This window comes from Elephantulus edwardii, unplaced genomic scaffold, assembly GCF_000299155.1.
Source record: "Elephantulus edwardii isolate Elephantulus edwardi_28Jun2011 unplaced genomic scaffold, EleEdw1.0 scaffold00048, whole genome shotgun sequence".
Lineage (NCBI taxonomy): Eukaryota > Metazoa > Chordata > Mammalia > Macroscelidea > Macroscelididae > Elephantulus > Elephantulus edwardii.
The window spans coordinates 14633645-14646905 of NW_006399798.1; the positions used below are offsets into that span (position 1 = coordinate 14633645).

General features: G+C 45.3%; 1 protein-coding gene across 1 annotated transcript in view; it reads right to left on the bottom strand.

Moving 5' to 3' along the window:
• Nucleotides 1–956: 956 nt before the first annotated feature.
• Nucleotides 957–13261, bottom strand: part of CEP112 (centrosomal protein 112kDa) — a 489757-nt gene continuing 477452 nt past the window's right edge. The window contains exons 26-28 of the mRNA XM_006886401.1: nucleotides 5741–5842; nucleotides 2535–2599; nucleotides 957–1134 (exon numbers count right to left, since the gene is read on the bottom strand). Coding sequence (XP_006886463.1) covers nucleotides 957–1134; nucleotides 2535–2599; nucleotides 5741–5842 — 345 coding nt within the window. The remainder of the gene's footprint in view (nucleotides 1135–2534; nucleotides 2600–5740; nucleotides 5843–13261) is intronic.

Sequence of the window (13261 nt, forward strand, 5' to 3'; positions counted from 1 at the left end):
TCTGCCTTGAGGTGGAGACAGACGCAAGTTCAGGCCTCCGGTCACCTGCGCAAAGCTGCCATCTCCCTCACTTCTTAACACCATACCCTCTAGACTGGGAAGCGGCCTCTGGTAAACGGGACCAATTAAACCACATTCCAAAATCACTTGCCAATCGCTTAGTGTCCTCATAACACGACCACTATTTAGGATTTCTTAAAGAGTGTGGATTGTAATGAAAACAGCCACCGCGAAGAGAGTCCAAGAAGAAACAAAGCGACAACGTACACTTCTTACGCTCTGCTGCCTTCAGCGTCCCAGACTGACATGGGCCAGTGGAGGGATTCCCCCTCAATGCCAGCACCATGCACCAATTAAGGATTTAACCTTACCAGACAGAAAGTAGTCATTTCTCTCCTTACACAGTTTAAGACTCTCAGGATTTTGCAAGAAAAGACACACTATGGGGATGCCATGTTTACTGTGACAAATGAAATGCAATAAAAAAAATAGAAATAATATTGATAAATACAAAAGAAAATTTTAATAATACATGAACATGAACATGAAAACAATGTAAACATGTGAAAATTATTTTTTATATGATGCTACAAGCGTGATTTTGATCATATGCAACTGGTAAAATTCTGTGCCAAAGCGTTAACAAGGCAGATTCTTGGGTACCTGTTCTTTTCACAATGCAAGCGATTCTCGGCACACACACACAACGCACACAAATACGGAAATCGGAAGTAAAGGGACGTTAGAAAACTAACTTAGGCAGACAGAAAGCTACCCATTAGTGTGTGAATGGCATGTTTTCAGATCTTCATTCCATATTTTTAAGTCTTAAAAAACACCACTGGTGTCACAGGGTACAAAATCCAAGTCTTCAAACCTGTGGGAAGGTGTCTCTGGGGCCTCCAGACCATGGCATCCACTGCTGACTCCTGTGCAGTTACCTGAAAGCCAAAGTTTCAGTTACCACTTCCGGCAGGTTTAACAGGTCTGCCAAGGTCAAAGTCTTGCTCCAATTCAAGGGAAGCAGCCCTGGTAACACGGGCTAAAACGCCGGGCTGCATGAACCCACCAGCAATTCTGCAGATGGATGTGATGAGCTGCTTTTGTGAAGATCCCAAACTAAAACCATACGCCCTGTCATGAAGTCAACCGTGACCCCATCTCACAACACAGCCGAGCAAAACCCCCCATGGTCTTTGCAAGGCTGCGATTCTGTATGGGCTCCAAGTACCACATTTTTCTCTGGCTGCAGGGTTCAAACCCCCAAACTTTGAGTTTGCAGCAGAATGTTTCACCACCGCATCGCCAAGTTTCCTCTGCAAGCACTCACTGTTGTCTCACTGCCGTCAAGTTGGAATGGGGAGATTTCCCACTTTTCTCCCTCAGAGCAGCTGGTGGGATCAAACTGAGCACCTCTGGGCCAGCAGCACAGGCAGCTTTAACTGCCCTGCAGGCCACGGTGAACTGAAACTGACTGACAGGGAATGGGTGGACTGTCGCCCCCTCCCCCCCCATATCCAGAATTGGCTAGAGGGTAAAAACCTGATTTTTGTCACTTATGCCCTGCAGGCCCACTAGTTGAGCAATTAGGCTGTTAACCTAAAGGTCAGTGGTTTGCACCTACAAGCTGCTGCAGAGAAGAAAGATGTGGCAATTGGCTTTCACACAGATTGTTGTAATGTGCCCTCAAGTTGGAACCAACTCATTGCTGCCCCTCCGAGAGGTTTTCAGAGGCTGGACACTGCACGAAAGACTGCCCATTCTCCTCGCGAGGAGCAGCTGGTAGATTTGAACGCTGGGCTTTTGAGTTGGTAAAGCCTTGGAAACCTAACGGGACTGTTCTACTCAGTCGACAGGGTCAGGATGCGCTGAAAGCAACCTGATGCCATTGGCTTTGTTTTGGGGGTTTATGCCTATAAAGGCTCACATGATACAGACACCAAGCAAAACAGAACCTTCTGAAAAGTGAAGGAATTCCCAAGCCCTTTAAGTTCAACGCCCAGGGAGTGGCTCAGTCTGACCACCCACTAGCAGGAAGGTTGTGGGCCTGGGACAGGGAGGTCTCACGCATCCCTGACGCACCAGGGTCGCTGTGAACATTGCGACATCGCTGAGCCATTTCTCTTTTTTGGTTTAGAGAAATCTGCTCTATGGTGCCAAGCCTCCTGGGAGACGGGGCTTTGAAGACAGGGCTAGAGTACTAAGGATTGCATCATCTCACCACCCCAGAGGGAGACAGTGTGTCCTCAGCCTGGCAATGGAGCTTCGAGACCGCACACTGCTGGGTCCCTCGTGGGGCAGGCTGGCTGGACACACACCTGCAGTTTCCTTGGCTCCTCTCGGCTCTGAGGGTGCTGACCCAGCGGGGCGGGGGGGAAGGTGCTGCCTCAAAGACACGTTATTTACTGAAAATCAGTCTGTGTCAGACCCATGTGAACTGCTATTGCGTTTCAGCATTTTCCTAGAGCTCTAACCTCTAGGAGACTCCTGGGGAGGGGACAACTTACAGATTGTATTAACAGATCATTCAGTACCTTCTGCTTTGGTATGTGGTCAGCTCTTCCTGAAGGACGGAGGCTCTCTTCTGCAGAAAGTTCACCTAGGAAAGACACTTCGTATGAGAAGAAGGCAGAGGGGGCATCATGTCAAGACTGCAACTCACATGGTGAGATTTTCTTTCAATTCAGACAACCTCTCAATGTTGCTGTTGTGTTCTAGGCATTTGATTCAGTTGCCTCCCTACTGAACAAGTCTTCAGAGGCCAGAGAACGTAGCCCCTACTCCCCGCTGCGAGGGTGTTCTCAGCTGGCCCCAGCCCTGCTCCATCTTGTGTCACTGTCTTCCCACCTGTACCCTGTGTCTTTCACATCTCTGCTGGAATGTTTCGGTCCCTGCTTCCAACTCCTCCATGATTCAGTGCAATGCCACCTCTTCCAGAGACTGCTGGGATGCATTCAGGCCGGCTATCACCCGCACCTCTGGCAGAGCCCGGGGCTCCTCCTCTGTCTTCTTGGACTCTGTTCTAAGAACCTCCTGTGCTGCTGTGAGGAGATGGGCCTGCATCTGCGTCTCCCAAACCTGACAGCTCTTCTGGGGCGGGCGGGGGTGATGCTCAGGGATCCCCACTCTGCCTCTGTCAGGGCTGGGCACGTGCCTGATATGCCTCAGCTGTTTAATGAATCAAAGAGCAAATGAAGACAAAATGACTGCCTTCTGGAAACCTCGTTCCATCCGTGGCATTCCCGAATATGGAGAGAGAGAGTTTGGCAGGGGAAAACAGCCTGGGCTTTGTCAGGAGTCAGGCCAACCTGGGTTCAATTCTGGCTTGAACTTTCCAGGTTGAAGAAAGTCACTTGAGTTGTTGGTGCTACATCTGTGAAATGGGCTTTAGAACAGCTGCCTCCAAGGTTAGGAAGCTGATGGGAAATGATGGGTGCAAATGCTGAGGGCGGAGCTCACAACACATGCCTCCACTCTTGGGGGGCTGGGAACTGAGGTACCACGTTCTTACCATGGCCTCTTCAAGTGGACCTTTACAGTGTGGCTTGATAATTTTGAAGTTCAAATATCTGTTATTACAGAGACACCTATATCGTGCATAAATTCAAAAGCACTTTACACAGTCAAATGAAAATGGTGTTTGGAGAACTCATACCACAGCTTAATGCAATCAAGAGTCAGTGGTATTTGATCGGTTCAGAATTGTTTACTCTTGCCTCTTTGGTCTCAAATGCAACCATGGCAACGGCTGATCCTGAAACAGAGTTATGCAAGGAGTACAGCTGGTAGAATATACAATGTGCTGGCAAGGGAAGAAAGCCCACCCTTTCTGACGGGCTTCCATCAAAGTGGCCCCCTCAATTTTGCTTATTTGTATTATCACCCTGGTCTTCATTTTTATCCAGTTGCTCAAATGACCCGGAGGACAATTAAAAATTTTGACAGATGCAAGGAGTCCACCGCTCCTGTTCGCTCCCTCCTTCCACCAGGCCTTGGAATTTCAGCAATTCTCAGAAAACACAGGACACCTGTGCTTTCAGGCGCCCTCCACCCACTGGGCCTGGGACTGTTCCCTGAGCTGCCCGTGCGGGGCCCTCAAGCACCGGGCAGTCCGCTCGTCCTGGGTCCACATCCAGTTTTAGGAGGCTGACACGGTTTTTATTACAGTGAAACTGTATGGAAGATAAGAGAAGCCCTGCAGGTGGATATCAGATTTCTCTTCCTCCCCCTCCTTAAAAAAATTCTTGTGAAGGTGCCAGGTCGTCCAAAGCTGACCCTCTGGAAGCCTTCCTACAAAGTTAATTGGTAAACCACACCTCGCCTGGTGGGGAGGTTTTAACGTAAATACAGATCTCCTTTTCTTTGTTAGCAGGATTGCTATATGCAGGAGGAAGCAGTGCAAAGCGTATTAGCAAGGTCAATGGCGACCTAAGTGTCATATAGTAGCATTTACTCTTCAGAGGACTTAGCTGAAAGGCATAGAAAAGGAGCATCCGGAATCTGCTCTTCATTTTTGTCTCCTATTAGGTAGACAAGAGTTACAGGACAGGTGCGGGTCTTCTGTTCACAGAGTTGCTACAAGTTGTGCTCGACTCGATGGCACTTAACAACAACAACCTACTACAGTTAATGTAAATACCATCAAAAGACACCATTTGTTTTCTTTGTAAATATTTTATAATTGAGATACTACTACATTGTGAGGCCCTATTCTTGGCATGAAAGATAAATAGCTTTCCTTGTGTAGCTTTGTCAGGAAAAAGCATTATTTTAAATTTCTAAAGGTATTTACAAATAGGAATAAGTGAACTTTTTCTCATGAATGAGTTAAACAACAGACGAGACAAGCAATATATAAATTATTCAAACACTGCAGACATGCATAGAGAAAATGGCCCAGTGGTAAGAAGCTGTGCTGCAATCCCAAAGGAAGGCAGTTCAAATCCATCAGCTACTCCTGGAGGGACGGCTGGGCAATCTCCTGTGTAATTTACTGCCTCTAAAAACGGCAGAGTTGGTGATGGGTCAGTTTCAACTCAACAGTGTACAACATCATCCAAACTGAAAGGCCACTTCACCCCTCGTGTTCTATTTTATGAACTATTGTATTTTTATGCAGACAATGCACCTTGTATGGTTTTTTTTAAACCCTGCACCCTCCCTGTGTCCTAGACGCCAACGTGTGTGGTGTATATTATATGCAGGTGTGTGTTATAAGTGGAAAGGTGATACACCAAGAACTACACATTTCATCAAGCAATTGTTTGAATAACTAATCACTATTCTTTTGTGAACTTAAAAGATGTCCTGCTATTCCTAACAGCCATTATAAAATACACTATAATCAAAATGCATCTGACTTAACTGTGTTTTCATTTCCCACAAATGCTTGGAAAATGCTTTGATGCAGTGAAGAATCAAATGTGCTCGGTGATGGTATTTTGGGCTTGGAACCAAGAAGAAAAGGGTGAGGTTTTATTGGAATGTGGACTGCAAATGGAATAAAAGTTTTCATAACTGAACTTACCATATTTTTGAGGATCTACTATGGGGACAATAAATTCTTAAAACAAGTAAGAAAAAAATTCCAAGAGAAGGGATGGGTGGTGGGATAAGCCAGGACTTCCCCTTGATTGTACTGGCATCTATTCAGACTCAGACTCATTCCCAAGTTCCTTTTCAGATGATGACATTGGATGCCATCTAAATGGATGGAAAATGTTTTGATTCTATTAACTACCTGAGACTTCAGGGAGGAAATAGTGTCTTCCAGTTCTTGTCTTAGAGATGCTGGCATCAACCCCTTGAATTTCATTTCATATTCTTGTCGGATGTAAGTTATCTAGGATGGAAAAGACATAAAATTCGAGCTTATCTTTTAAATCATGCCAATGAGTAGCTGAATAAAGAAATTCCAGCATCTCTGCTCATCACAGAGGCGAATCTGTTCCACGTGGTCAGAAAGCCGCCACGCAGATGAAATAAGAGAAAACACAGTTACAGAAGGGAAGAAGCAGCCACTTGGCCTGGCCTGTGACTCTGGTCGAGACATTCCCTGTGGCGACACTTCACCCTTTCAAGTTTTCAGCATCTGACAAGTAAACTACCTCTCTCCGCTCAGGCTGCCTGCCGCTGCGCTAACCTTCTTGTGGTCAGGGTGTGGCCCCTGACCACACTGAGCTGTGATCTGAGGAGAATCCGTGGCATGTCTTTGGCCAGGTGCCCCGGGGTGACGGGGATGATACCGATGATTTATGGAGGTAAGAATGACGGCGAGTCTGCACAGCTGTGTCTCGGCGCCTCCTCAACCTCAACACAGGCTGGTGAGGGTGGCCCGGTGTCAGTCACGAGGCACAGATTCAAGGACAGGCTCATCCCACTCGCCGCTCCTCATACTAAAGACACACGTGCCACGGTTGGAAAAAACACCTCCGCAAAACAAAATGCTGAGTAGGAAGCAGAGTGCAGGAGGGTGGGCGTGGGTGTGAGTGTGCACGCTTGGGGTCTTGGTTCAGGTACCTTTCTGAATTCTTCCTCTTAATCTGAGACAGGATGGAACAGATTTACTTCCAAAGTCTCTGGCATGTGTTGAGAGCAACTTTGCACGAAAGGCGCACTGCAGTGTATCTCATAAAGGATTCCCCGATTCACCTGGAAATGTGTAATGGACTATGCAAATATGTGCAGCTGGGTTAGTTGTACAAGCCCCTGGCTTTATGGAACAAAATTTAAAATGACACATAAAATGTAAACCACAATTTTCTTCTTTTTTAAAAATTTTCTTCTTTTTATAACAAGTAAGGAATAAATGTATTCTAATAATGTTCACTGTTGGATAATATCCCTGGAAACTAATCAACATTCTTGGCACCAGTAGTCAGGAAATCAAAAGATAAATTGCACTGGGAAAGTTTGCTGTCAGGGACCCCTCCAGAATCCTGAGGAGTAACAATGTTAATCTAGAGACTAAGGTGCACCTGATCCAGGCCATGGTCTTTGCAATAATTTGCTATGCATTCGAGAGCTGCACAATGACTAAGGATGACAGAAGAATCCATGCCTTTGAGTTGTGGTGCTGGAGAAGAGCACTGAACATACACACTATGGACTGCCAAGAGAACAAGCAGGTCTGAGAGGAAAGAGTGAAGCCAAGTTGTTCTTTGGAGGCAAGGATCTGGAAGCTGGGCATGTTGCCAGTGACCAGACCTTTGAGAAGACATTGTGCTTGGCAGAACGGAGGGATGTCACAGGAGGGGAAGACCATGGAGGAGCTGGATTGTTCCAGTGACTGGGGTAATAACAGGAGGTGTGTTGGAGACCAGTTGGCTCAGGATAGGGTGGGGTTCAGAGTTATTGTTCTTGGGGTTGCAATGAGTCACAGTCAACTAGATGGCACAGAACAACAACAACAACTCACTGTTATATGTTGTCAAATAGATTCCAACTCATAGCAATTATTCTAGGATGTAGCTTCAAAATTCACTGCAAAGGATTTGTTTTTCTTAAGTGAAACATTTTGAGGAACCCTGGATGGCTCACCTCCACAGTGTCTATATTGGTCTCCTAGGACTGTTATAACAAGATACCATAAACTGGGTAACATGTTTGGAAAGGCTGGGAAGGTAGAGTAAGACCCTCAACAAAACAGACTGACACGGTGACTGTAACCACAGGCTCAAGAATATCAGAGGTGATGAGGCTGGCCCAGGACAGGGCAAGGTCGGATCTGCTCTTCACAGGGTTGCCGTGAGTCACAGCTGACTCGACAGCGTTGGTGGCAAAGTGGTTGAGCACTTGGCCAGTAACCAAAATGTGAGCGGTTAAAATCCACCAGAGAACGAAGTGATGGTCTGGTGCTGGCCATTCTCTGTACTTCCATTCATCTACAGCAAAGGAAATCAGGAGGTCCCAGGACAGCATGGTAATATGCTTTTGTAGGATATTAAGGTTTAGAAGCAGGAGTGATATCCACTTCCTAAATAACAGGCCTCCGGAAACTCTGTGAACTTTGATAAATGTCAATAGTTGCAGAGGGGCTTCAAGTCTTTTGTTCACAGGGTCGCTCTGAGTCGTGCTCGACTCGAAGACAATCAACAACAACAAACACAACAACAGGGTATTAAGACCTCTGTGAACTATGGAGATGGTACCGTGTTCACAAAGCTTTAGCCAAGGCAGCAGTGGGCACCAGATAGGTCGCTGTGCTCTGTTCCATGGCCACACGGCCCCTGCCTTTCTCTGAAAGGCCAAAACACTGCCAATGTTTCCTCTAATGTTAGAAACAGAGGATGAAGACCAAGAACTGGGGTTTAATGCTATTTGATGCTATTTAACGAAGGGTGGCCTGATGGGTGAAGGGTGCACTGCTAATGCAAAGGAAGGTGGTTCGAATCCACCAGCTGCTCTGCAGGAGACAGATGGGCAATCTCCTCCCATGTGATTTATAGCCTCTGAAAACACACTGGTTGGTCAGCTATGGATCAGTTCCAGGTTGACAGCAAAGAGTGGAGTTTTATGTAATAAAGCTCATATCATGGGCATAATGCAGGTACTCAGTTCAAACTGACACTGAAAAAAGTCAATTTTAAGAGTCCCTAATTCCATTAATAATATGGTTGAAGGAAGCTCTGGTGGCCTAGTGGTAAGAAGCTGTGCTGCAATCCTGAAGGTGCACAGTTCAAATCCACCAGATGCTCCGCTGGAGAAGGAGGGGGAATCTCCTTCTGTGCCAGTAAAATCTGATTTGAAGGTACACAACAAGAAAAGAAAGAATACATGGTTGAACTAGATTCATACTAATACAGTGGCCATAAGAATGGTCTTGAGCAATAGCAGAGAGGGTAGGGATGGCCCAGGGCAGGACAAGGTTCCAATCTCTTGTTCACAAGGTCACTACGAGTTGCAGTTAACTTGACGGCACCTAACAACAACCCGACAATAAATAAACATGCTGTGTTGTTTCACTTGAAAACCACGACAACTATGCCAATTAACCAAGTCAGTGTGTCAACTTCCTGTTGTGCAATAAAGGAAAATGGGAGCATGTGGCTTTGTAGAAACTTAGGGACGTGCTTGCAAGTTAACATCTGCATGCTGCAATGCACCCAGCAATGCAGTCACGATTGAAAAGGTGAGGGAAGACGGGACCACGTGCTGAAATGCTAGTGCTTCAGACTGTGTGGCTGCTTTTACACCTTTCCACATGGTCATTTCTTACTGTGTTCTGAGGGAAGAGTGAAGCAGTTCAGGAAAGTGGCCTCGTGGGAAAAGAGGTCTGCCAACCCAAAGGCATATGGTTCGAATCCACTAACCTCTCTCTGTGGGAAAAAGATGGGCAATCTCCTCCTGTGTGATTTACAGCCTCTGAAAGACTCCTGGAAGGTCTGCTATGGGTCAGTTCCAACTCAAAGATACACATCAGCAATAACAAAAATATTACTTTAAAGAGTCCTGCTAGGGAGCTCTGATGGCCCAGTGGCAAGAAGCTGCACTGCAATCTCAGAGGTATGCAGTTCAAGTCCACCAGATACTCTGCTGGAGAAGGAGGGGCAATCTCCTCCTGTACCAGTCAGATCCGATTTGACGGTACACACACACACACACACACAATAATAAAGTAAAAAAAGATTCCTGCTGGGTAACAGTAAGAACTTGATGCAAATGAAAGGTGACAGTTAGAATCCGTCCAGCAGCTCCATGGAAGAAAGGCCTGGTGACCCTCCCGAGAAAATGACAAGCTGGGACACTCCCAGAGCAGTTCTGTGTCATGGGGTCACGAGCCTGAGCTGGCTCGATGACCCAGTGACAACAGCGTTACTTACAAAGCCCAGCCAAACACTCTGGACTCAGCCGTTCAGCAGGGATCAAAGAAGTAAGAGTTCTATCCATGTCCTAACTATGTCTCCTGTCTCTCTGCTGTCACTGGTCATTCTGGTACAAAATACCCTTGTCCTGACCTACAAAATGGATACGTTGGTTTAGATTTTCAATTTTTTTGTTGTTGTTGTTTAAACCAACCCATTATTTTTCTTTAAACCATTAATGCCAACATCCTTTATGTGGACAACAAGGTCCTTGTAGACTCCAGTCCTGATCCAGTAAAATATTTCCCCTTGTTTTCAAACATTGTACATCTTTTTATAAAAAAAGTCCATTCACCAGCTGCCCGCAGCTTTTTTCTCCACCGAGGTCTCGGCATGTGTGGAACGTCTTCCGCATTTTGCCGTCCTCACACCGAGCGTGATCTCTGTACCAGCCTGAGGCCTGTCCTTCTTTCAGTTCTAAAGTGTCTACACTCCCTTCCTCGAGGCACCTGGATGGCTGTGCCGAGAGCTGCCACCAGGGTCAGGGCCACCAGTCCTGAGACAGCTCGGACACGCCCTGCTGGAGCCCTCAGCTGGGGACGGGCTCCTCTGTGACGTCTTCTTCCACACCATGCTCCTCTCTGTCAGCACCCCACCTTGGTTCAGAATTAGACTCAGTTAATCCAATAAAATTGCAATTTTATATGATTCTGTATAAAATACTTATTTGAGAGGTTTCTTGGTTAACATTTGTTCCTTCAACTAGACTGAGAAGTGACTGGTCTTCAATTTTATCTCCAGGGCATGACTCAATCCTGGCCAAGTGAGCACATACATGCACTAAAGCCCGGCCGCTGACTTCCACCCAGACAAGGTTTTATGGGGCGATTCACCCAGAACCCAACCCTGACAGAATTACCCATCCACTCAGACCACTTTAAGAATTTCCTGCTGTCAGTTGAGAGGGTCAGCATCATTAGGATTCCTTATTCACATTGAGTCCATTGTGCCTGCAATTTTATTCTCTTATATACTGTGCATGTCTAGTTTGACTCTCAAGAGTACAACAGTCCTGTAAAATGAACTGGACAACACTCTCTCTCTCCTCTTTCATTTTCTTGCAAGAGTTCACAGGAGACACGCGTCTTCTAGTGTTTGAAGGTTTGAAAAGAAACTCAGAGAACCATTTTGGGTCTCACATCCCCTGAGAATGGAGTGATACATTCAATAGTTCATTCCATTTCCTCAATATTTATTAGGCTTTCTGATCATAACTGAGGAGAACTGGGGAATTTATCTCTAGCTAGGAAATTGTCCATTTAATAAATATTTAAAATTGTTGACAAAAAGTTTTTGTCTAAAATTTTATGCTTCATAAACCCTTGAGCCTACACACACACACACACACACACACACACACACACACACACTCTATAATATTTTTCTCTGTTCTCTTCTTTTTCTGATCAAACATGACAGGCTTTTCATTAAAGTAATTTTTTGTTTTATCTTCATATTGCCTTCTATTTAAAAATTTAGGTCTACTGTGTTTAAATCTTATTTAAGTGAAATGAAATTTACTTCCTTTTATTTTTAAAAAATTGTACACTGATTTATTTACAAAGTTTGATTGCATTGTTTTTCACATAAGATTCCTCTTATTTCCTTCAACCCCCCATCAAATTGTGCAACTCTACCATTAACTCCCCCATCCTCACCTCTCTGCTTTCACTCCGCCCCTTGGGTCCTCATACTCAATCTACGATAATAGTTTTATACAGTATTTGTCCTTGTGGGATTGAGTTAGTTCACTCAGCATCACGCTCTCCAGTCCTTCCCAAGTTAGGCAGTAATTTACAAAATCATTGCTCCTGCGTGCTGCATAGTATTCTATCGTATGAATGCACCACATTTCTTAATTCATTTGTGGTTGGACATTTGGGCTGTTTCCATGTTCTTGCAATGGTGAATAAGATTTTTTATTATTGTAAAAATGTAGATAATAAAACATTTGCCAACTCAACTTTTTTATGTCTTCAATCCAGTGAGAAGAATTAAATGAATCATGGAATACTTTACTAATCTTCACTCATTTATATCTAATTATTATTATTATTATTTACTGCACTTAGGGTTCTGAATTTACTACTAAGTATCCATTTTATCTGCACGTCTCAAGTTTGATATATAATGTTTGCATAATTGTTTTGTTATGATATTTTGTAATTTAGAGCTTATAATAAAATAGGATATGACTAAATTCTTACTTGCTTGCGGAAAGAGAACATAGTCTCTATAGATTTTCTGAATTGGTTAGGGCATGTGGCCTAGCAGGTAATTATTTTTTTTAAATATTCAAGTATATCTTTTAAAAAGATGCTTTCTAGTTTTCGGTTGCTGGTCTTCTGTAAATGATGAGAAAATGTGAAAATCACTTGCCCGTCCAGCCTGGATCTCAGACTAGGAACATTATCAGCTGTGTCTGCATGTTGAAATGAGTTTCTTCAGAGCCTTGTCCTTCTCACACCTGGCTGAGCTGAATGTCACAGAACAACTGGAGTTTGGTTTTTGGCAAACTGTGGGACATACAGAGGAGCTATGCTAGCATGTGCATAATGAATGGGGCTGCTCACTCAAAGGTTGGGAGTTCAGATCCACCAAACTCACTTTGAGAGGAAGATGGGTAATCTCCTCCTAGAGTTTGAGAGCCTTGGAAACAAGTTGCCTGAAGGCTGCTGTCCATGGGCTTGGTGCAGCATGGGAGACGTGGGCTGAGAACACACAACCATGATTTAAGGCTGTCATCCATCGGCTTGGTCTGGCACAGAAGACACGAGGTAAGAACACACAACCATGATTTAAGGCTCCATCCGTGGGGTTGGTGTGGCACAGGAGACGAGAGACAAGACCATATAACCATGATTTTCTTAACTTTTAAGATACTCATTTTCCTCTCTTCTTTGATTATGGTTTTATTTCCCAGTTCTTTATTCTAATAAACAAGTGTTCTTGCAGCGTGGTGCATCCCCTAGGAGTGGAGCTACAGAATGATGTACTAGGCACTGCAGGGGTGGTAGTGGTGGCACAGTGGTCAAAACAGTGCTCGACTGCTAACTGAAAGGTGGGTGGTTCAAACCGATCAGCCGTCCCACAGAGAAAAGGCCTGGCAATCTGCTCCCATAAAGATGACAGCCTCGGGCAACTCTCCTCGGCTTGGGGTTTGAGTGGGAAGTGACACAATGGTCCACCACAGGGAGCATCAGGAAGACACTGGCTTTTAAGGGCAGCGAAGCACAGCCTGGAAGTGGCTGTGAAAGGGGCGCAGAGAGCAGGATGTGCTGAGAGGGTGTGAACCTGCAGAATTGCAGAGGGCAGGCCGTGCTGAGGGCAGGCCGTGCAGAGGGCAGGTCGTGCTGAGAGAAGGCCATGCTGAGAGAAGGCCGTGCTGAGAGAAGGCC